At 44.4% G+C, this 25,043-nt stretch overlaps 1 protein-coding gene across 3 annotated transcripts in view; it reads right to left on the bottom strand.

Moving 5' to 3' along the window:
• The window catches only part of ARFGEF3 (ARFGEF family member 3), a 126,011-nt gene that overhangs the window by 8,051 nt on the left and 92,917 nt on the right, over positions 1 to 25,043 (bottom strand). For all 3 annotated transcript variants that reach the window (XM_044292392.1, XM_044292394.1, XM_044292393.1), the window contains exons 27-32: positions 21,958 to 22,086; positions 16,867 to 17,043; positions 6,325 to 6,439; positions 5,599 to 5,701; positions 5,386 to 5,517; positions 4,686 to 4,816 (exon numbers count right to left, since the gene is read on the bottom strand). In XM_044292392.1, the coding sequence (XP_044148327.1) occupies positions 4,686 to 4,816; positions 5,386 to 5,517; positions 5,599 to 5,701; positions 6,325 to 6,439; positions 16,867 to 17,043; positions 21,958 to 22,086 (787 nt within the window). The remainder of the gene's footprint in view (positions 1 to 4,685; positions 4,817 to 5,385; positions 5,518 to 5,598; positions 5,702 to 6,324; positions 6,440 to 16,866; positions 17,044 to 21,957; positions 22,087 to 25,043) is intronic.

Genomic DNA, 25,043 nt, shown 5'->3' with positions numbered 1-25,043 from the left:
TATGCTAAAAATGTCAAGGGAATATCCCTCTAAGGATCCATGCATGTACAATAATAGCACAACAGATCAAAGGCAGCTAAAAGCAATTCAAATATTTATGAATGTTCAGAGAGCAGAAATGTAAAGAATGAACAATAGAAAAGCAAGATTATGCTAACAATATGTACAGTACAAAAAATAAAAGTACCGTACATTTTGTATGTGCAAAAATCTTGATTTACCAGTAACCACTAAATAATCATAACTAGCTACAAGCCCCTTAAAGGGGTTGTGCAGGCAGTATACTTTGATAACCTATCCTCAGTATAGGTCTTCAATATTTGAAGCTTCATTACACTGTGCATCGTCTCCCCTCCAGTGGTGATGTAGTGCAATTACAAGTACACGCTCCATTCAAGTGAATGGAACGAGTACTTGTATTTTCACTGCACTTCTAAGACGACGGGCAATGTAATGAACAGGAAGAAGCACACGCTGCTGATCGGTGGGGGTGTTGGGTGTCACACACCGGCCGATCAGATACTGATGACCTATCCTGAGAATAGCTCATCAATATTTACTGCCTGCACAACCCCTTTAATATCACAGATACAGAACCCTAGGGTAACCTAGATAGTAAAACCTATCTAGCAGTCCCCAAACTAGTCAAGGAAATGTGTAGTCACAATGTGCAGAAGAACATCATGTGACAGAGAGGGATAAGGCATTATTCACATTTCTTTACAATGTTTGGCTATTTCTTTTTAATTATGGCAGTACTATTCCACCAAAAACTAAAATACAAAAATATTCCTTCAGTAGCAGTCAGCACAAAGATTCAACTCATATACATATCAGTATCATAGGGAATCCATTGTCAGTTTACTGCTGCTGTAGAGGGAAGATGCTATCTGCCAGTATAATAGGCTATAAATATGTAATAACAAATGTTTTGATAGTAGTTCCTCTTTAACCTCATGGATACCGGAGGTTTTTTCATTTTTGCGTTTTTATTTTAAATTCCCTGTCTTCCCAGAGCCATAACTTTTTTAGTTTTCCGTTCACATAGAGTATGAGGACTTGTTTTTTGCAGGACAAGTTTTACTTTCTGATGCCACCATTTAATATGGCATACAAAGTAGTGGGAAGCAGGAAAAAAAATTCCAAATGGGGTTTTTATGGGTTTTGTCCCTTCAGCGTTCTCTATGCAGAAAAACCGACCCGTGCCCTTTATTCTCTGGGTCAGTATGATTACAACAATACCTCATTTGTGTAGTTTTTGTGTTCTAAAACTAAAAAATATAAAAATATTTTTTTTACATTGCCATATTCTGACCCCCATAGCTTTTTTTTTTTTCTTTTTCTTTTTTATAGTTATGTCTACTGAGCTGTGTGTGTGGGGGAAGTGGGGGGGGGGGGGTCATTTTTTGCGGGATGATCTGTAGTTTTTATTGATACCTTTTTGATTATATTTTTTTTCACCATTTAGATACAGTGGTCGCGCTTGACCATGGCATCTAAAAGCTTAACTGCCTGCGATTAACATTATTGCCGATTGCAGACATGAGCTACGGGCCTCTGCTGTTTGAAACGGTGCTACGGTGCCTGCATCACGCGTGAGAGGTCACCATGTTTAAAGACTCTCATAACACCATACATGTACAGCACTGAGAGCCTAAGGCATGTATTACACCAACAGAATATCTGACCAATATCTGTTTAATCAGACGAATAGTTGGCGTGTATAACAAAAGATCTGTGTGTGTAATTGTCCATCTGACCAATGAGTAGTCAGAAAATCTGTCATATAATCTGTTGGTGTAATACAGGCCTAAGGGTTAAAGCTTTGGAGCTGCTTTATGGACTTCCCTACCTCTCTGAGAGACTAAATGGTGTATTATACACCCAGAAGCCGCAGATGATTGTCTGGAGGGAAGCATTCCCTTCCGGAACTCGTCAGATAGCTAGCGGAGGACACAGCTGCTATTACATGCAGCATGTCGTCCGGGGCATGGGCAGGAGTGATCGCTATGCCATCACTCGTCCCCATGCAGGGCAGAGGTGTGCTGGCAGCAGATCGTTATTATACAGCACAATCTGCTGCCGGCACTATTGTGATTTTTAGGCAATCACAATTGCCTGACGAACGAGCAATCATTGGGCATTTGAAGGCGTCAGTATTGGACTGCCAGATGATTGCTACTGAGAGTTCATACGATCGCTCGTTAGCGATCATCTGCCAGAAAATCTGGCAGTCTAACACACCCTTAGGCCCCTTTCACACGGGCGAGTTTTCCGTGCGGGTGCGATGCGTGCGGTGAACGCATTGCACCCGCACTGAATCCTGACCCATTCATTTCTATGAGACTGTGCACACGAGCGGTGATTTTCACGCATCACTTGTGCGTTGCGTGAAAATCGCAGCATGCTCCTCTTTGTGCGTTTTTCACGTAACGCAGGCCCTATAGAAATGGGGTTGCGTGAAAATCGCATGCATCCGCAAGCAAGTGCGGATGCGGTGCGATTTTCACGCATGGGTTCTAGGTGACAGTCTATTCACTGTATTATTTTCCCTTATAACATGGTTATAAGGGAAAATAATAGCATTCTGAATACAGAATGCTTTGTATAATAGTGCTGGAGGGGTTAAAAATAATAAAAAAGTTAACTCACCTTCTCCTCTTGTTCGCGTAGATGCCAGTCTGTTCTTTAGCTGTGGGCTAAAGGACCTTTGATGACGTCAGATCACATGCTCCATCACCATGGTGATGGACCATGTGATTGGAGCATGTGATCTGACGTCACCTCAGGTCATTCAGTCCACAGCTAAAGAACAGAGTGGCATCTGCGCGAACAAGAGGAGAAGGTGAGTTAACTTTTTTATTATTTTTAACCCTTCCAGCACTATTATACAAAGCATTCTGTAGTCAGAATGCTATTATTTTCCCTTATAACCATGTTATAAGGGAAAATAATACAATCTTCAGAACATCAATCCCAAGCCCGAACTTCTGTGAAGAAGTTCGGGTCTGGGTACCAAACATGCGCGATTTTTCTCACGCGAGTGCAAAACGCATGACAATGTTTTGCACTCGCGCAGAAAAATCGCGCATTTTCCCGCAACGCACCCGCCTCTTATCCGGGCAAAAAACATGACGCCCGTGTGAAAGAGGCCTTAGGCCCCATGCACACGGCCGTGATCTATACCAGTGTATTACTGTACTGTGCCGGCAGCAGGGAGCGCACGGCGTCATAGCAACCAGTGACGCCGTGCGCTCCTGCTCTCAGGAGGGATCCAGGCCGCGGTTCCACGGCCCGCACACGGCCGTGAAACACGGCCGTGTGCATGGGGCCTTAGGCTGAGTTCACACGAGCGTGACAGATTAGGTCCGGATGCGTCCAGGGTGCGTTCAGTTAAACTCGCACCATTTTGCAAGCAAGTTCAGTCAGTTTTGTCTGCAATTGCGTTTAGTTGTTCAGTTTTTTCCGCGCGGGTGCAATGCGTTTTGATGCGTTTTTCACGCGCGTGATAAAAAACTGAAGGTTTACAAACAACATCTCTTAGCAACCATCAGTGAAAAACGCATCGCACCCGCACTTGCTTGCAGATGCAATGCGTTATTAACGCAGCCCCATTCACTTCTATGGAGCCAGGGCTGCGTGAAAAACGCAGAATATAGAACATGCTGCGATTTTAAAGCATTGCAGAAGTGATGTGTGAAAAAAAACGCTCATGTACACAGCCCCATTGAAATTAATGGGTCAGGATTCAGTGCAGGTGCAATACGTTCACCTACTGCATTGCACCCGCGCGGAAATCTCGCCCGTGTGAACGCAGCCTTAAGAAGTGATAGGGGAGATGCAAACAGAGTCAAATGAGTGTTGCTCTCCTTTCTTATCTTGGCCTCAAGCAGAACAACAGAGCTCTTAAAGGGGCTTTCAACATGAAAAGAAAGACGTCCAGCACATAATGATTCTTTCAAGTCGCTTTAGTCTTTATTTATATTCTTTAAAGGGGTTGTCTGACTTCCACAATTGGCATTTATCCTGTAGAGAAAGTTAATACAAGGCACTTACTAATGTATTGTGATTGTCCACATTGCCTCCTTTGCTAGCCCTATTCATTTTTCCATCAAATGATTTCAGGGGTATCGGCCCCGTTGCAACACGGCATGCTTACCTATGAGAGCTCCCAGAGTCCCAGCCACCAGAGAGGTCAGCACTTTTAACTATAATGTGCAAGCATGACCACTGCTGCAGTGAGCAGTGTATAATGTGATGGAAAAATGAATCCAGCCAGCATAGGAGGCAATATGGATAATCACAATACATTAGTAAGTGCCTTGTATTAACTTTCTCTACATGATAAATGGCTTTCGCTAATGTGAGACAAACCCTTTAATGACAATAAAAATGACTCTGCTCAATCGTTACTGGTGTCACCAGTTTATTTCACTAAATGTAAAGACTTTTGGACATTGCAGTGATTGGCTTGTAATACTGGACAACCTCTTCGCTGCTTAACACAAAGCACACCAACCAAGAAGAGGCAAGAATTATTGGTATTCTGGACCCTGACTATTCTCTGGTATCTGCTGAGAAATGGCCAAAAGTGCAGAAATATGACGAATGTTACATCTCCTGGGACGGATTCTGACAGCTTTAGATGTTAACCTACTTGTCTCTCTACCTACCATGAGCCTTACCTTTTCTGTGTGTGTCCATTGGGCTTCTCATCTGGAGGCAGCTCAATTATAAGCACGCAGGACTGGGCATGTTCAAAGCCCTCCTTATTGTTTGGGGTTTTTGGTGAGCACTGGGCATCTAACATGAACACCTGCCAATGGAAATGACATCAATGATTATGGGTTGGTGCAAAAGGCAATAATGATTCCTGAATTTGATGAATTTAGGATTTAATGTTGACACATCACCAAGTAGAGGATAGTGCATTATATAATATATTATATATACTGAGCTATTTCTAACCATTTCAACTTTTACATCATCTAGAAATGTAGAAGACACAGTTGAATGTGTGTCAATTAAAAACAGAGTAGGGGATTCTGGCATTATGGTTGCTCACACTAATTTTTCATTTCGGGCTTCTTCCACAATATTCTGGGGTTATCAACAAGCAATCCATAAATGATACATCATGAGGCGGAAAGCAGTACTTTAAATGAATCATCTCATCTTCTTTAAATTTAGTTCCAAGGGTTCATTAAATTTTCATGCCCAGTGAGCACACTAACTGGATTCTGGCATAGGCATATTTGCCATTTCCTGGCCAGTAGCCAATCAGCTTGGTCATGGCGAGCGACAACATTATGCTGTGGGTAGTTAGAATAAAAATTGATAGTATACATCATTCTTAAGTGCCATATACCACTTGCAGGCCCTTACCTGTTGTGTCATGGCACGGATTCTCCAGTATTCGGCTTCTGCATTGGGGGATAAAGATGGTGCTGCCACCTTCACTTCGCAGGCATCTCCAGAAAAACTTTCCGACCCACTATGGAAATAACCTAATAGATTCTGATAAGAGATGGATACTTAGTTATGCACTTACAGAGGACATTTTTATTCATTTTATATATAACATTAATCATTTCTTACCTTCATTGGTTCTAATGTAGCTGAAAATGCATCCTGCAAAGCACAGCAAGCCAGTCTCCACATCTCCTCTGTGAAGACTGGTCCTGCGGTTACCAATACATATCTAAAAACAGAAAAACACAATGGGATCAAACACAAAAAAAAGACATAAGAAAATAACCGTACTTAAAGGGGTTGTCCAATTACAACAAATTATCCCCTATCCTGTGGATAAGTGGTCGGTTGGTGGGGTCTGACCTCTGTTCCCCTATTTGAATGGAGCAGCAGACACGCATGCATGTCCGCTGCTCCACTCTCGTGATCGGCAGTGGCCCCAGTGGTTGGACCCCTGTCAATCAGACATTTATCCCTATTCCAGTGGATAGGGGACACAATCCTGTAAGGGGACATTTCTTTTAACCCCTTAGTGACCACTAATACGCCTTTTTACTGACTTAAACATAGGGGGTTTTAGCTAAACAGCTTGCTTCAATCAATCATTACATGTACCCATAAAGGTGCATTAAAACTATAACTTGTCCTGCAAAAAATAAGACCTCATACAAGTACATTGATGGAAAAACAAAAAAGCTATAGCTCTTGGAATGCCAATTTATTTAAAAAAAAAAGGTGCGTGGTCACTAGGGGGTTAATAACATTGTTAACTTGTGCACTGGAGAAACAAGGTTATATTGATTTCCACTATGAAACTACTACTTTCAACATCTGATGCTTATCAATACCTACCTAATACAGGAACAGCCCACTCGAGAGATGGTTTCAGTGGGCTCAGCCACACATGCCACAAGCAGCTTAAATAAATCTTTCAGCATTGTGTTAATCATATTCTCATAGCCTATGTCTGTAAGGAAAGACACAAAATATTAAATACTTGACTCAGAAAACTGTCAAAAAGCATGGATATAGATATATATATATATATACACACACACACACAGTACAGACCAAAAGTTTGGACACACCTTTTCATTCAAAGAGTTTTCTTTATTTTCATGACTATGAAAATTGTAGATTCACACTGAACGCATCAAAACTATGAATTAATGTGGAATTATATATATAACAAAAAAGTGTGAAACAACCGAAAATGTCATATTCTAGGTTCTTCAAAGTAGCCACCTTTTGCTTTGATTACTGCTTTGCACACTCTTGGCATTCTCTTGATGAGCTTCAAGAGGTAGTCACCTGAAATGGTCTTCCAACAGTCTTGAAGGAGTTCCCAGAGATGCTTAGCACTTGTTGGCCCTTTTGCTTTCACTCTGCGGTCCAGCTCACCCCAAACCATCTCGATTTGGTTCAGGTCCGGTGACTGTGGAGGCCAGGTCATCTGGCGCAGCACCCCATCACTCTCCTTCATGGTCAAATAGCCCTTACACAGCCTGGAGGTGTGTTTGGGGTCATTGTCCTATTGAAAAATAAATGATGGTCCAAACTTAACGCAAACCGGTTGGAATAGTATACCGCTGCAAGATGCTGTGGTAGCCATGCTGGTTCAGTATGCCTTCAATTTTGAATAAATCCACAACAGTGTCACCAGCAAAGCACCCCCACACAATCACACCTCCTCCTCCATGCTTCACGGTGGGAACCAGGCATGTAGATTCCATCTGTTCACCTTTTCTGCATCGCACAAAGACACGGTGGTTGGAACCAAAGATCTAAAATTTGGACTCATCAGACCAAAGCACAGATTTCCACTAGTCTAATGTCTATTCCTTGTGTTCTTTAGCCCAAACAAGTCTCTTCTGCTTGTTGCCTGTCCTTAGCAGTGGTTTCCTAGCAGATATTCTACCATGAAGGCCTGATTCACACAGTCTCCTCTTAACAGTTGTTCTAGAGATGTGTCTGCTGCTAGAACTCTGTGTGGCATTGACCTGGTCTCTAATCTGAGCTGCTATTAACCTGCGATTTCTGAGGCTGGTGACTCGGATGAACTTATCCTCCGCAGCAGAGGTGACTCTTCCTTTCCTGGGGCGATCCGCATGTGAGCCAGTTTCTTTGTAGCGCTTGATGGTTTTTGTGACTGCACTTGGGGACACTTTCAAAGTTTTCCCAATTTTTCGGACTGGCTGACCTTCATTTCTTAAAGTAATGATGGCCACTCGTTTTCCTTTACTAGCTGCTTTTTTCTTGCCATAAATTACACAAATTCTAACAGTCTATTCAGTAGGACTATCAGCTATGTATCCATCTGACTTCTCCACAACGCAACTGATGGTCCCAACCCCATTTATAAGGCAAGAAATCCCACTTATTAAACCTGACAGGGCACACCTGTGAAGTGAAAACCATTTTAGGTGATTACCTCTTGAAGCTCATCAAGAGAATGCCAAGAGTGTGCAAAGCAGTAATCAAAGCAAAAGGTGGCTACTTAGAAGAACCTAGAATATGACATTTTCAGTTGTTTGACACTTTTTTTGTTATGTATATAATTCCACATGTGTTAATTCATAGTTTTGATGCCTTCAGTGTGAATCTACAATTTTCATAGTCATACTCTTTGAATGAGAAGGGGTGTCCAAACTTTTGGTCTGTACTGTATAAATATATATATATATATATATATATATACACACAGGTCCTTCTAAAAAAATTAGCATATTGTGATAAAGTTCATTATTTTCTGTAATGTACTGATAAACATTAGACTTTCATATATTTTAGATTCATTACACACAACTGAAGTAGTTCAAGACTTTTATTGTTTTAATATTGATGATTTTGGCATACAGCTCATGAAAACCCAAAATTCCTATCTCCAAAAATTAGCATATCATGAAAAGGTTCTCTAAACGAGCTATTAACCTAATCATCTGAATCAACTAATTAACTCTAAACACCTGCAAAAGATTCCTGAGGCTTTTAAAAACTCCCAGCCTGGTTCATTACTCAAAACCGCAATCATGGGTAAGACTGCCGACCTGACTGCTGTCCAGAAGGCCATCATTGACACCCTCAAGCAAGAGGGTAAGACACAGAAAGAAATTTCTGAACGAATAGGCTGTTCCCAGAGTACTGTATCAAGGCACCTCAGTGGGAAGTCTGTGGGAAGGAAAAAGTGTGGCAGAAAACGCTGCACAACGAGAAGAGGTGACCGGACCCTGAGGAAGATTGTGGAGAAGGACCGATTCCAGACCTTGGGGGACCTGCGGAAGCAGTGGACTGAGTCTGGAGTAGAAACATCCAAAGCCACCGCGTACAGGCGTGTGCAGGAAATGGGCTACAGGTGCCGCATTCCCCAGGTCAAGCTACTTTTGAACCAGAAACAGCGGCAGAAGCGCCTGACCTGGGCTACAGAGAAGCAGCACTGGACTGTTGCTCAGTGGTCCAAAGTACTTTTTTCGGATGAAAGCTAATTTTGCATGTCATTCGGAAATCAAGGTGCCAGAGTCTGGAGGAAGACTGGGGAGAGGGAAATGCCAAAATGCCTGAAGTCCAGTGTCAAGTACCCACAGTCAGTGATGGTCTGGGGTGCCATGTCAGCTGCTGGTGTTAGTCCACTGTGTTTTATCAAGGGCAGGGTCAATGCAGCTAGCTATCAGGAGATTTTGGAGCACTTCATGCTTCCATCTACTGAAAAGCTTTATGGAGATGAAGATTTCATTTTTCAGCACGACCTGGCACCTGCTCACAGTGCCAAAACCACTGGTAAATGGTTTACTGACCATGGTATTACTGTGCTCAATTGGCCTGCCAACTCTCCTGACCTGAACACCATAGAGAATCTGTGGGATATTGGGAAGAGAAAGTTGAGAGACGCAAGACCCAACACTCTGGATGAGCTTAAGGCCGCTATCGAAGCATCCTGGGCCTCCATAACACCTCAGCAGTGCCACAGGCTGATTACCTCCATGCCACGCCGCATTGAAGCAGTCATTTCTGCAAAAGGATTCCTGACCAAGTATTGAGGGCATAACTGAACATAATTATTTGAAGGTTGACTTTTTTTGTATTAAAATCACTTTTCTTTTATTGGTCGGATGAAATATGCTAATTTTTTTAAATAGGAATTTTGGGTTTTCATGAACTGTATGCCAAAATCATCAATATTAAAACAATAAAAGGCTTGAACTACTTCAGTTGGTGTGTAATGAATCTAAAATATATGAAAGTCTAATGTTTATCAGTACATTACAGAAAATAATGAACTTTATCACAATATGCTAATTTTTTTAGAAGGACCTGTGTGGATTCATCACTCTGCTGAAGGTACACCTGCACATTTAATTTTCACAGAAGATATGCACCTGGATTGATAATTGTCATAATTAAAATATTTTATGCTGTACATGATATGCCGAATTGGTTATGGGAATGATTAAGGCTACTTTCACACTAGCGTTCGGGCGGATCCGTTCTGAACGGATCCGATCATAATAATGCAGACGGAGGCTCCGTTCAGAACGGATCCGTCTGCATTATTTTTAGCATAGAACAGCTAAGTGTGAAAATAGCCTAGTACGGATCCGTCCAGACTTTCAATGTAAAGTCAATGGGGGACGGATCCGCTTGAAGATTGAGCCACATTGTGGCATCTTCAAACGGATCCGTCCCCATTGACTTACATTGAAAGTCTGGACGGATCCGCACGCCTCCGAACGGCCAGGCGGACACCCGAACGCTGCAAGCAGCGTTCAGCTGTCCGCCTGTCCGTGCGGAGGCGAGCGGAGCGGAGGCTGAACGCCGCCAGACTGATGCAGTCTGAGCGGATCCGCCTCCATTCAGACTGCATCAGGGCTGGACGGCTGCGTTCGGGTCCGCTCGTGAGCTCCTTCAAACGGAGCTCACGAGCGGACCAGCGAACGCTAGTGTGAAAGCAGCCTAACACTGCATCATTGAATTGAATTCGGGGATACAATGTGAATGTATCAGGATGTTGATAATACTGTTTGTATCACTATTTTTAAATGTATTTTCTTTAAATGGATGTACTTTGATTATTTGATTGTTTAATGATGTGAAAGCGTTTAAATACGCACATTGCACTGCTTACTATGTCACTGCCTGAGGAAAATCCCATTGAGAGGATTGAAACGTCGCATGCTTGGTGAATAAAGTCTTTTTTTACTTTCTTACAACCTGGATGTGCTGCGGAATTTCTTAATTTTATACGTTTGGAGGTGGATCGCCTACCCAGCCGCTGGCACTCCGCATATACCTTACAGATAGTGGTGCTGCCCACACTTTCTCTCTCTCTCTATATATATATATATATATATATATATATATATATATATATATATATATATATATATATATATATATATATATAGCAGAGTGTATGTGTGTAAGTCCACTAAAGGAATCCGGCCGTCACATTTTCAATCACGAAATTTGGCAGACAGGTACATCAGGTGTCCGGGAAGGTTTTAGACCGGGTCTCAGCTCTCTAGCACGTACCGTTCCCGAGATATTCCCCAAAAATGCATTAGCCAATAGAAGCCTGGTCACATGACCCTCATCAGCCAATAGAAGCTCGCAGGTCCTTAGTCTCCACATAAACACAGTTTTACATCAGGTTTCCATAACAACCCAGCCATTTTTCTTCACTGATGTAGGTCAGCTTTAAAGGGGCAGGGCGCTGTGGATGACACTGTTAAGGGAGTGGTGTGCTGTGGAGGTCACAGTTAAGGGTCAAGTAGGGTGGCTATTCAGGCCACTCTCAAAAGATGGACTTAAAAACTCTGCCCCCAGGTCCCGATAAGCCACGCCCTGACCGGGTTAGACCACGCCCCTCCTACGCCACAGCCGACGGGGATGGAAAAAAATAAAGGTAAACATCATATTCTGTCAGCTGCAGGGGTGGGAGGGAGGGTGACTTTCTCTCTGCAGATCACACTCACACAGCACAGCGCTGCTGTCTGAGAGTGAGCTGTTCAAAAGGACATCCCTGTGTCCGTCCAGGCCCTGTACCGGACGGAGGACAGGCAGTATGCAAAGCTGGACTATCCGACCTAAAATCGGACCTCTGGCCACCCTGGCTACCCAGGCTACTGTGGAGGTCACAGTTAAAGGGGTTCTGCAGTTCTTTTAAACTGAAGATATATCCTCTGGATAGATCATCAGCATCTGATCAGCGGGGATCCGACACCCGGTGACTTCACAGGCCCAGTGACTTCGCGACTAGTATCACTGGCCTGGGTGGGGCTAAGCTCCATTCAAGTTGCTATGGAGGTCAGGGTTAAGGGGCAGATTACTGTAGAGGCCACTGTTAAGGGGACGGCGTGTTGTGTAAATCACTGTTAAGGAGATGGTGTACTGTGGAGGCTTCTAATAAAGGGGCAGCCACTGTGGAGGTCACTATTAAAGGGGCAGGGTACTGTAGATGTCACTGTTCTAGTGAATACTGTCGATGTCTTTTAATGAGTCACACAAACATTAAATGAAATAGATGAAATATATCTGTGCGAAGACGGGTCCTTCTGCTAGTGTGTATATATATATATATATATATATATATATATATACACACACACACACACACACACACACACACACACACACATATACACATACATATACACACACACACACACACATATACACATACATATATACACACACACACACACACACACACACACACATCTATGCGGACACAGTTGCAAACAAACCACAATTTTGGGATGATGTGTGATTCCTATGACTGAATAAGTATGACTAAGTATTAAAGTAGCTCACAGCAGTGCTGTATTTGTCTACTTGGGTAATGCTGAGGTTTTAAAGGATTTGTCCAGCTCCTGTATTTATTAATTTATTTTTTACCAAAAGCTTAGAATGTTATAAAAAATAACAAACTGAGTAATACTCACCTTACCAACCCCCTCTATTCCCAAGCTTCCAGTGACTAAATGTTAGGCTAGGTTAGGGTACGCACACAGGTGGTGGACCCAGGAAGGGGTGGCACAGGAAGAGCAGGGGATTGGTAAGATGAGTATTAAGGCTGTATTACACAGCCTGATGCGGCAGACGATTGTCGGGAGGGATGCGTTCCCTCCCAGCAATCGCCTGCTCGCTAGTGGAGGAGACCGCTGCTATCACATGTAGCGATCTCCTTCGCAGCATGGGGAGGAGCGATCAGTATGCCAACGCTCATCCCCAATACTGTGTAGTAGTTTGCTGACGGCAGATCTTTATTAGACACCATGATCTGCTGCCTGCAAACGATAATTTTTTTTAACATGTCAAAAGATTTTGATTGCCCGATGATCGAGTTTCAGACAATCGGCGGCAGTATTACACTGCCAGATGATCTCTAATGAGCGTTCATAACGAAAAATTGGGCTGTGTAATACTGGCTTTACTTAGTATGTTATTTTACAGCAGTTTAAGCATTTGGTGTTAAGTATCAAAGAATATTGAATTTCCTGTGGACCCCCTCCTACTTCTATGAGAGCAGCATACAGGCATGGATTTTGCACATCATGATGTGCTTATAGCCCCTGAGCTTTCTCCACTGACAATAAACAGGCACCCTAAATGTGATTATTCTGATGCTGTTTTTCCTCATTATCCAAATCACTTGTAATGGAAGCTTTTAGGACATTTAGCACAAATTACTGATAATGTTTTCCCTTTATATTCCAGCAAAAGTAAGCCTTAAAGGGTACCGGTCATCAACTTTATGCTGACCTTACTGAGGGCAGCATAAATTTGTGACCGAAATGGTGATTTCAGCGGTGTGTCACTCATCAGCTAAAAGTCAGTGGTTGCCTAGAACCAGCATCTTAAATCACTGTAGCACATGCCTAAGAGTCAAATCTACCTGAGAAGAGTCATGGTTATTCATAATCTCCTGCTCTTCCCCCTCCCTCCCCCCCCCCCCATCTGCTGATGATTGGCAGTTCTTTCCTAGGGAAAAAGGTAGAAAACTAGGTAGAAGACGGTCAGTCATCAGCAGGTGGGCAGGAGAGCAGGAATTCATGAATAACCAGGACTCTTGTCAGGTGGCCGTGACTCTTAGGCCTAGTCCCTCAAGCCCCCTGCTCCTTCCCGTTCTCAGAAGCAAAAGAGGACCAGAGGCTCCCTCAAAACCTCTGTTTTGTCACCACAGTCCCCTCTGTTCTGGTGTAGCGTCCCTCCCCAAGGGGTCGTACACCGAAGGTGGTAACCCGGCTGGAGCCAGGGGGGCAGAGTGAGTATAAAAAAAAAAAAAAAAAAAAAATGATATTATATATATATATATATATATATATATATATATATATATATATATAAATATAAAGGAAAAGAAGGAATTTGGCCCCAAAGTGCTGCCCACTTCCCGTACTCTCTCCCCCCCCCCCCCCCCCCACAAGTTACCTGGTCTCCACGAGGCTGGGCCCCTCCAGAAGGTCGCTGGAGGAGAAAGAGGGGGGGGGGGGGTGTATGCAGGCGAGCTAGCACTTGCTCACAGCTTTAATCACTCCTTGTCCTCTCCCCATGTCAGCCCTGTAGTTTGAGTTGGGGAGCATGGGGGTGTCCGTTTTCCAGGGAAAAGAACTGGCAGGGCTCAGTGACACATCATGCCGCTCCTGCCCTGCAGCCGTGCACCGCGGCTCATCTGTTTAAGACATCGCCGCTTCGGCACATTGGCGCGTTCCGGGGCCATTGTTAATTTATGCCCCGGCTTCGGTGGGGCCTACTTCAGCAGGGCCCTGCCCCCATGGTTTATTTTTCCCCGGCCGGCGTCTGGGTTTGGCCGGGGATGCAGGCGTGTGTGCTGGCGAGCGGAGCCAGAGATGGAGGGCTGGTGCTGAGGGCAGCTGAGCAGAGGGAGAGTGGGCTCTGCCCACTTGCAGAATTTAAAGCACCTGGTGGGATGCTGACAAGCTGGTTTGGCGGCTTGGATGGACACAGGCTGGGTAAGTGCTGTTTGTCCCTTCTTACAGGGCCTAACCTTCCCCCTTTCCTCAGTTAGGTGCAGGGTTATCATTAGGTCTGAACCCAGGCCCCAGGATCCAAAGCTGTCGGTGCAACATTTTGCCTGTGCGTTGTGTTGCGCAAAGTTTCCATCCCCTCAGTCAGGCTCCCTCTGCTTTGCATATGCGGCTCCACCATCAAGTGGCTCAGCCCTGGACCTGATGGTTCCTGCTGCCCAGCCTATGGTAGAACCGGAATGGGCACGTTCCCTGTCTAGGATGGTAAAGGATTCTTGTCTTCATTTTGTCCGGGCCTGTCTCATCCAATGGAGCAGTCGCTCCATACCCTGGATTTCAGGTGGATGGATTCCCTGTTCATGATTCCAGAGGGGCCGAAATGAGGGCTGGCAGCGTCGAAGACTTCCATTTCCCGATGGATTTGTTTGGTCATTGTGGAAGCGTTCCGCGTTAATGGCCGGACCCCACCCTTCAGGGTGACTGCTCATTCAGCTCAAGCAGTGGGGGCCTCTTGGGCGGTGCATCACGGGGCTTCGGCCCTTCAGGTGTGCAAGGCGGCTACTTGGTCGTCTTTGCATACTTTTCCCAAGTCTTGTAGAGTGCACACCTTTGCGTCTGCTGACGCTTCTCTGGGGCGTACAGTTTTGCAGACTGCTGTTCTCTGATTGACGGGAGGGTTTCTGGTTATGTCCACCCTTGGGGACTGCTCTGTAACGTCCGATGGTCAAGCCTGTGTCCCCCAATGATACAGATGAGAAAAATAGATTTTTGTACTTACCGTAAAATCTGTTTCTTTTCCGTTTATTGGGGGACACAGCTCCCACCCATTCTTTTGTTTAGGGGCCTGCGTGATTCTGGGTTTGTACATAGTGTGATTTTTTGTGTTGCTTCTCCTACTGCTTTTGCGCTAACTGATTTAGCTTAGTCTCTGCGGTAAGAGTATAGCTGAAGGGAAGGAGCTTACACTTTGTGTGCTTAGTGTCCGCCTCCTAGCAGCCACAGCATGTGTCCCCCAATGAACGGAAGAGAAACAGATTTTAGGGCAAGTACAAAAATAGAGTTATTTTTAACTTATAAATGACAGACCAATGAAATCCACTCATCTGTCTCTCCTTTATTCTACCATTAGTATGGGCAGCATAAAGTTGATGACAGGTTCCCTTTAAAGGGGTTAGCCAACTATTTGTAACTGATGACCCATCCTCTGGATAGGTCATCAGCATCTGATCAGTGGGAGTCCAAAACCCGAGACCCCCGCCGATAAGCTGTTTGAGAAAGCCTAGTTCTCCTGTGAGTGTGTGGCCTTCTCACAGATTACCCTAGGCCACGTGACCACTTTAAAGCTACCTGCAGACATTGCGGATACACAAGTATATGAAATTAGACAAATCTTATGTACACTTTGTATTTTTGTTCAGTGCGGAAATTGTCCTGCAGATTTTAAAACCTGCAGCATGCCAATTCTTTGTGCAGATTTCACCCTTTTCAAAGCAAGGGTGAGACTTGCGGCAAAACCACATCAAATTTGCACCAAAAATCACAAGTAACACATACAGATTTTGTGTGGAAACGCACAGAAATCTGCACAAAAAAAATGGGTGTTGAAACCCTCAACCCATATGCAGGGAGCCTAAAGAGGTCCTCCAGGATTGGAGCTGTTTAATAAAAAAAAATTGTGAAATGGCTAGATCAGTTCAAGTAAGTGAACCAGTGTTTGCTAAGGGGATCAGTCACTAGTTTCTTCAGCCCTTTGTTAGGGCTCTTTAAAACTCGCGAAAGATTCCCTTTAAGTAAGCATCAGTGATGGCCAGTTCGCCAAATTTGTGAAATAGCTAGATCAGTTCAAGTAAGTGAACCAGTGTTTTGCTAGTTTCTGCAGCCTTTTGTTAGGGCTCTTTAAAACTCGCGAAAGATTCCCTTTAAGTAAGCATCAGTGATGGCCAGTTCGCCCACAAACACATGCAGGCTGCCATCTTAAATCACAAGTCCGGCGATGCACAGGTAAGTCCTTACCTGTGCGCGAGCCGGTCTGAAACAAATGCGGTCACTGGGAGCAGGCAGTTCCGAGAACAGCCGCCGGGGGCCTTCATCAGGCTGTTCTCCGTACTGCCTGCTCCCGGTGACCACATTTGTTTCAGACCGGCTTGCGGCGCAAGGCACAGGTAAGGACTTACCTGTGCATCGCCAGACTTGTGATTCAAGATGGCAGCCCGCATGTGTTCGCGGGCAAACACGGTGAACTGGCCATCACTGGTTAGCATCAATAAAAGATGTTCAAGTAATGTCCAATCTAAGGGCTGCCATAAGTAGCATGGGAACTAGGTAGAAACACTGATTATTATTATTATTTGGGGGGGAAAGCTATTTAAAGGAGATGTGTAAAGCATCAGAATCAAAAAATAATAATTACCTGAGTTTATGAAGCTTTGGATGTGTTCAACCACTAGTTCACAAGACAAGCCAATTGCATGTTTGAAGTTTGCAGAAGCTGCATCCCAATAAGCATGATCACCCTGACTGCGACCAAGCCACATGGACATGACAGGCAAGAGCAAATGTACAACTGCATAAATAGCAAAGCCAGGGCCTGCAAGACAAAAGCACTCTGTGAGCAGGAGCAACCCCACCTTACTGGACAATTACTGCAAGATATGAAAATAGATGCAAAACATATTGAGATAAAACATTTTCAAATGTAGAATAATGTTATAAAATGTTCATGACTTTTTTTTTCTCTCTTATAACATAAAGGTGATTCATGAATGCTTCTAATGTTTCACTGGTGGAAGCCTCTTCCCACACCTTTAAGTGTCACGTCTTTGCTGGTGACTCTCTGGTCCTTCCTGATATCCAGAATTCCAAATTGTCTGTATTCTCTTCCCCCCCTTCTAAAAATCCACAGGGAGAAAACTGATATCCTCATCTATACCCCATTTAACATAGCGCCCCCACTACACCTATCAATCTCAGTTAACAGCTCTATGCTTTCTCCAGTCTCAAGAGTCCACTGCCTCGGGACAAGATTGAAATCCTCACCATCCTTCAATTCAATACACACATGGAAGCCATGTTCCACAATCCTGCCGCCTCACATCTACTCTTTTCTCAACACTAAATTAATAAAAATGTTAGTGCGTGCCCTCAGCATCTCCTGCCTAGAATACTGCAACATCCTGTTTTGTGGCCTCCTATCTAACACTCTTGTGAACATTAAAATTACAAGATATCACTGAAAAAAATACTTTACAATCTTAAAACACTGCAGAATCCAGGCAGGACCAAATAATATGTAATGGTACATGATGGAGTTTTCAAAAGTGCAAAACACAGATGAACATCCACCCACATGCATCCCATCCATGATGGGGTGGATGATTAATATTCTAAATTCCCAAAGATTGGTCACGCCCATACTGTTAGTCTAATAGGCAGTTAGCCAGCATGGTACACTACATGTAAGCATGTGACTGGCACCATATAGAACCATATTATCTGTGTGCATCAACATGCACACCCCCTCATGAATGGAAAGTGTTTAAGTGGATGATAGTCAGTGTTTTACAGATGTGAAACCTTCATCATAAGAACCCAGCCAGTCCACCATTGGGGCCTGGCTGGGTTCTGCAGTGAACCACAGTTTTTTTTTTTTTTTACTCGTTTTATTGAACAGATATAAACATTTGGTGTACATTCTTGACATTTCCAATTTAACAGGCTATGCATCTTGACTTGGCATAGATCAGTCATTACAAAGGATCCGTTACAATACAGCAGAGGCCCATAGAGACAAATAATTGGATACGTCAGTGTCCAGAAGACAAAGCAGCAGAAAGAGATTGCACAGGATATTGTGTCTGTGGAGAGGAACACCATGATCCCTAGATCTTACTGAATTTGGAATCACATCCCCTATGTTTATATACTGTACATGTGTAATTATGACATTTACCAATGCCTTCAATTGAGTGTTGGATGGCCATCTGTCCCCCATCCATCGTAAAGCAATTGCCTTTCCTGCCAAAAATAATGACTCATGTAGAAATTTTCGGATGTAATGAGAATATTTGGATTCATCTAGAATACCAAAAAGGCATACATTTGGGTGAGCAGGAAGTGGGAGATTTAGAGAGAAACTGAGTAATCTCTTCCCAAAATGATCAAATATAATGATATGCCCATATCAAGTGCCAAAAATATACACCATCTCTGGCACGCCGATGACTGTTATTAGAAAGTCAACCCATCTGCAAACGAGAAGGCGATATGTATTATACAGTCGTGGCCAAAAGTTTTGAGAATGACACAAATATTAGTTTTCACAAAGTTTGCTGCTAAACTTCTTTTAGATCTTTGTTTCAGTTGTTTCTGTGATGTAGTGAAATATAATTACACGCACTTCATACGTTTCAAAGGCTTTTATCGACAAATACATGACATTTATGCAAAGAGTCAGTATTTGCAGTGTTGGCCCTTCTTTTTCAGGACCTCTGCAATTCGACTGGGCATGCTCTCAATCAACTTCTGGGCCAATTCCTGACTGATAGCAACCCATTCTTTCATAATCACTTCTTGGAGTTTGTCAGAATTAGTGGGTTTTTGTTTGTCCACCCGCCTCTTGAGGATTGACCACAAGTTCTCAATGGGATTAAGATCTGGGGAGTTTCCAGGCCATGGACCCAAAATGTCAACATTTTGGTCATCACTTTTGCCTTATGGCACGGTGCTCCATCGTGCTGGAAAATGCATTGTTCTTCACCAAACTGTTGTTGGATTGTTGGAAGAAGTTGCTGTTGGAGGGTGTTTTGGTACCATTCTTTATTTATGGCTGTGTTTTTGGGCAAAATTGTGAGTGAAACCACTCCCTTGGATGAGAAGCAACCCCACACATGAATGGTCTCAGGATGCTTTACATGACACAGGACTGATTGTAGCGCTCACCTTTTCTTCTCCGGACAAGACTTTTTCCTGATGCCCCAAACAATCGGAAAGAGGCTTCATCGGAAAATATGACTTTGCCCCAGTCCTCAGCAGTCCATTCACCATATTTTCTGTAGAAGATCAATCTGTCCCTGATGTTTTTTTTGGAGAGAAGTGGCTTCTTTGCTGCCCTTCTTGACACCAGGCCATCTTCCAAAAGTCTTTGCCTCACTGTGCGTGCAGATGCGCTCACACCTGCCTGCTGCCATTCCTGAGCAAGCTCTGCACTGGTGGCACTCCGATCCCGCAGCTGAATCCTCTTTAGGAGACGATCCTGGCACTTGCTTGACTTTCTTGGACGCCCTGAAGCCTTCTTAACAAGAATTGAACCTCTTTCCTTGAAGTTCTTGATGATCCTATAAATTGTTGATTGAGGTGCAATCTTAGTAGCCACAATATCCTTGCATGTGAAGCCATTTTTATGCAACGCAATGATAGCTGCACGCGTTTCTTTGCAGGTCACCATGGTTTCAAGCATTACCCTCTTTTTAACAGGTCAAGTCTGCCATTTTAACCCAATCAGCCTGACATAATGATCTCCAGCCTTGTGCTCGTCAACATTCTCACCTGAGTTAACAAGACGATTACTGAAATGATCTCAGCAGGTCCTTTAATGACAGCAATGAAATGCAGTGGAAAGGTTATTTGAGGATTAAGTTCATTTTCATGGCAAAGAAGAAGGACTATGCAATTCATCTGATCACTCTTCATAACATTCTGGAGTATATGCAAATTGCTATTATAAAAACTTAAGCAGCAACTTTTCCAATTTCCAATATTTATGTAATTCTCAAAACTTTTGGCCACGACTGTACACCAGAGTTAATTGCGAGAGAGCCCCTCAAAGGTAATTCCAATAGACCAGATATATTATCATCTGAAAGATCAGGGATCATGATCTTCTACTTATCTAGAACAGTCAATTGTGTAAGCTGTAGTTTGGTATTAAGCAAATGGGTATATATAGTAGATATAAAACCTCAGAGTCCCTGAGATCGAAAAACTCCAATAAGAGGATAATTGGCGATAGCCACTGAAGTCCTAGGGAATTGTGCATTGAGGGCATGTCTGATCTGTAGATATGGATAAAACGCAGTACGAGGCAGCTGATACTGCGTTTGAAAGTGACTGAATGTCCGGACCACATTATCCTGATATACATCCTTAAAGGGGTTCTGCACCTTCATTTAACTGATGATCTATCCTCTGGATAGATCATCAGCTTCTGATCGGCGGGGGTCTGACACTCGGGACCCCCGCCGATCAGCTGTTTGAGAAGGCAGCGGTGCTCCAGCAGCGCCGCGGCCTTCTCGCTGTTTACCGCCGGGCCGCCCGCCCACTGACGTCACGACTTGTATCAACTAGAGTGGGCGCGGCTAAGCTCCATTCAAGTGAACAGAGCTTAGCCGCGCCCACTCTAGTTGATACAAGTCGTGACGTCAGTGGCCGGGCGGCCCAGCGGTAAACAGCGAGAAGGCCGCGGCGCTACTGGAGCACCGCTGCCTTCTCAAACAGCTGATCGGCGGGGGTCCTGGGTGTCGGACCCCGGCCGATCAGAAGCTGATGATCTATCCAGAGGATAGATCATCAGTTAAATGAAGGTGCAGAACCCCTTTAAGGTAGCATACATTATGTGATTTACAATATTGAGAACCGGGAAAAGATACCAGGGATGGGAACATGGGATTGTCCCACAGAGGTAGATCTGCAATCACAATGTACTTCCTTTGTGGCTGTCCATAACTGTATGGTTAGTCCTATGAATGGGAAGTAATACTCGCGGGAATAGATGCGGCTTTAACCGGACAGGCCAAAGGGATTTCAGGTTTAAGTAAAACGCCAGATGAGCCTCTGAACTTGACAGCTGCTCATCAAGCGTTCAAATAGCGAAGCTGACCCGCCAAGTTAAAAAGTAAAAATCAGGTAAAAACATGCCGCCACTTGATCTTGGGCGGTGAACCAGTGTTTTAGCTATGTACCATTAAGTGTAGACTTTTTTCAGCGATATATGTCAACCCACCCCTCTCCTTGTTTCTCCTCTGCCTTTCTACCCTACCACTGGCTTCTCACTGCCTGGCAAATTTTCAATTCAAAATACTAATGATGGCATACAACGCCATCCACAATTTTGCTCCCCTCTTGTCTGCTCCTCACACAATCAGAGGTGTGAACAATCTCCTGTGCACCCCCATTTTCTGGAACTCACTACCTCACCACTTTAGACTCAACTCACTTCTTCAGGAAAGCCTACAACCTACAATATGGTGCTGCAGAGCCATATGAGCTATGAGCACTTTCTATCCATATCTACTGTCTTCTTTCCCATTGCTTTAAAAAAATTGCAAGTCCTTGCAACCATGGTCCTCTTTGCCTCTGTACCATTCTGTCGCGGAGTAAGTTCATGTATATCGTACATGGTTCTGTATATAACGTAAGTGAACCTTTTTCCTATATAATATAACTTAATAATAAATACAATAATAATACTACTACATGTTCTGTTTTAACATGGCAATATATTTACCTGGCACTTTGGCAACTTCCCTTAATAACTCAAAGAGTAAATCCAGGGTGGGTGGTTGATGCTGACGAGGGCAATTTGAGACAGCCGCTGTAAGTTGTTCTAAAAGGTTTATCCATACGTCAATAAGACCTAAAGAAACACAAATACTCATTACTCAAGAAGGTGACATATAACCTTACAAGTGCATGTGAGGGACGCGGGAGGGAATTAAAAAGTTCATGAATTTGGCACACCTCTTGGCAATTTATGCGTCAAAAAAGCAACATACAGCTGTTTTAGGTGTAAATTATAGTAAATCTGTTGAGTGGCATCAAATTGAAGAAAGGCACGTATTTTTGCGCAAAACCAGCATGTGCCAATAATAACTAATTTTGTACTGGTGCAAGTTACATAATAAATTCCCCACTATATATTTATTACCGTAACTACACATTTTTACAAACGACCCTTGTAATTTATTACCTCATATTAATGGGAATATGTAATCAGAAAGTGACCTATTGTTTAAATCCCGTTTTTATTTTAAACATATTTTTAAACATTTTTTGGTGATGTTATTTTTATAAAAAACAATAGATTAAAATCCTACAGTCTTTCGCACTACACTAGGCCTAATATTAGGCACCACTTCTTGGTCTGTACAGATCACTTTAATGCAGTTATCTGCTTATCTTTACAGGTAGGACATATATCACGTACATATAGATATAGACAGGATCCACCATTCACAATAGGTGATATCACAGCTTATCTACTCCCTCCTGACCTCTGCACAGATCACAGAACATGCATAGGAAACTCTCCCATAGAAGTCCATGAGGTTCCCCTCTTGTCCATTGTGTCTGTGGCTCATGGTGGCTGCTGTGAAGCATGTCTAAATGCTGTTAAGAACAACTCGGGCAAGATGGCAGCCCCCATAATCATGTTAGGGTAATAGAATAAAAAAAATCTGCAATCAGAAAATTAGAAATCAGATTAGAAAAAAGGATATGTGTCACGATATGTTTTTAACTGGAAGAAGAAAAAACGAGATTTTTGTATAACTTACCAGTAAAATCTCTTTCTCGCTCTTTCCTTGGGGGACACAGAAGACCTTGGGTATAGCTCATCTCCATAGGAGGCGTGACACTAAGTGAGAACTGTTAAGCCCCTCCTCCACAGCTATACCCTCAGCCTGGAGAGAGAGACTGCCAGTTGCGTGTCCAAGTAGTGAGAAAAGGCAAAGTCCAAAAGTGGAACCAACAAGCCAACTACCCAACGGGTAAAACAAACTCGGAAACAAAGAATGGGTGGGTGCTGTGTCCCCCAAGGAAAGAGCGAGAAAGAGATTTTACTGGTAAGTTATACAAAAATCTCGTTTTCTCGCCCAATTTCCTTGGGGGACACAGAAGACCTTGGGACGTTCAATAGCAGTCCAAGAGGGGAGGGACCACAGCACCAGGGCAAAGCATCCGAAGGCATCAAGAAACCGCCGCCTGCAGACCAGGCGGCCCAAGGCAGCAGACGCCGAAGCCCCAGCGCGCACCCTGTAGAACCCAGTAAGGTGTGCAAGGAAGACCAGCGACCGCCTTGCACAAAAGCATGGCCGAAGCCTAATGCCTCCGGCCCAGGAGGCACCGACCGCTCTGGTGAAATGAACGGTGACACCAAAAGCAGAACCCTGCCCTTGGTGCGGTAACCACAGCAATAGACACAGAGAGCGAAGGAAGCCACCCTGGAGGCCGTCAACCCTTTGCGCGGACATCCTGGAAACACAAGAGACCGAACACCGACAAGAGCCGGAGATCTCCAAGGAATAACTGCAAACCCAAACAATCTCCAAGCGGTGAAGCGCCCGTTCCCGGAGACGGGAAGGGGATGACCAAAGCCTCGTAGATAAGAAGGCAGATACCACCCTCAGAAGGAAGGGACGGGATGGAGAAACAGCCCCGTCCTGGAAAAGGACAGAGGGCACAGAACACGAAGGGCCACCTATCAGAGGAACCAAAGAGCCACTCTGTGGAAGAAGGTCATGACAGGCCCAGGAGGGCCAGAAAACGCTGCAATGGGAAGGACAGCGCCGACACTTGACACTTCAGTAACAGAGTCCCAGTCCCAGGGTCAGGCCGGACTAGAGAAAGACAAAACCAAGGGAGAGAAAAGCAGAGTGGGGGAATGCCCCACTTACCACAAAACCTAGTCAAGAACCCTAAGTCCGACAACCGAACCCGGACGAAGCACAGTCGGGAGCGAACACTAGCGCGCTCGCAGGAATCGCCTGGCAAGCGAAAAAAAAAAAAAAAAAACAATGTGATCAGGCGCAGACCAGTAACACGGCCCAAGGGTCGGAAGAAAACTCCCGTCGGCCCCCGAACAACATAGTCCCGTATCCAACCGGAGTGGGTGAGCAGAAGGACAGACGGAAGAAACCGGAAGGGTCCGCCCAGCAGCCGACAGATGCCAGGACAAGACAGGCCAAAGTCCAAGTCGACGTAGCCACCACAGGAAGGAGTTCTACAGTCCTGGTGAGGGAAAGTCAAGGACAACCGTGACCGAAGGGTAGTCCTCCCAAGTTACCGAAAAGGTAAGTCCAGCAGGACCATATGCCCAGAATGGAAAGGCAATCTGCACCCAGCGGGAGGACAGAACGCAATAGGCCTGGCAAACAGGCACACAGCTAGTACTGCCAGCGAAAACGAGGGAGACGGTACGAGACCACAAGTAACACCGGAACCATCCAAATGAACAACCATGCTCACCCCCGAAGGGGAGGGGGCAATGACGAAACAGCCTCTGAGGCCTGGCCGGTGCAGAAGCCACCTCGGAGTGACAAACTCAGAAAGGAAGCCAAAACAACCGAGCCGGCGAGGAAAAGCAGTCGAGACAGAGGTCGGCATAACACCCTCCGAACCGAAAGGAGGAATGGCAAACAGGGAAGCCACAGGACAGTTCAAAAGCCGAAAACCTGCTACTCTGTGAGACGACCTGCACATCGCCTCGCAGAAGGCGAAAACCCGGAAGAACCCAAAAGTGGAGGTCCCTCAGACCTGGATAGACTAGCACCCAAGAGAAGTTGGGTGACCTACCCGAGAGGAGCGGTCTGTTCC

Source organism: Bufo gargarizans, chromosome 4 (assembly GCF_014858855.1).
Source record: "Bufo gargarizans isolate SCDJY-AF-19 chromosome 4, ASM1485885v1, whole genome shotgun sequence".
Classification (NCBI taxonomy): domain Eukaryota; kingdom Metazoa; phylum Chordata; class Amphibia; order Anura; family Bufonidae; genus Bufo; species Bufo gargarizans.
The sequence above is the reverse complement of the archived record's forward strand: the minus strand, read 5'-3'. Positions and strand labels throughout refer to the sequence as shown.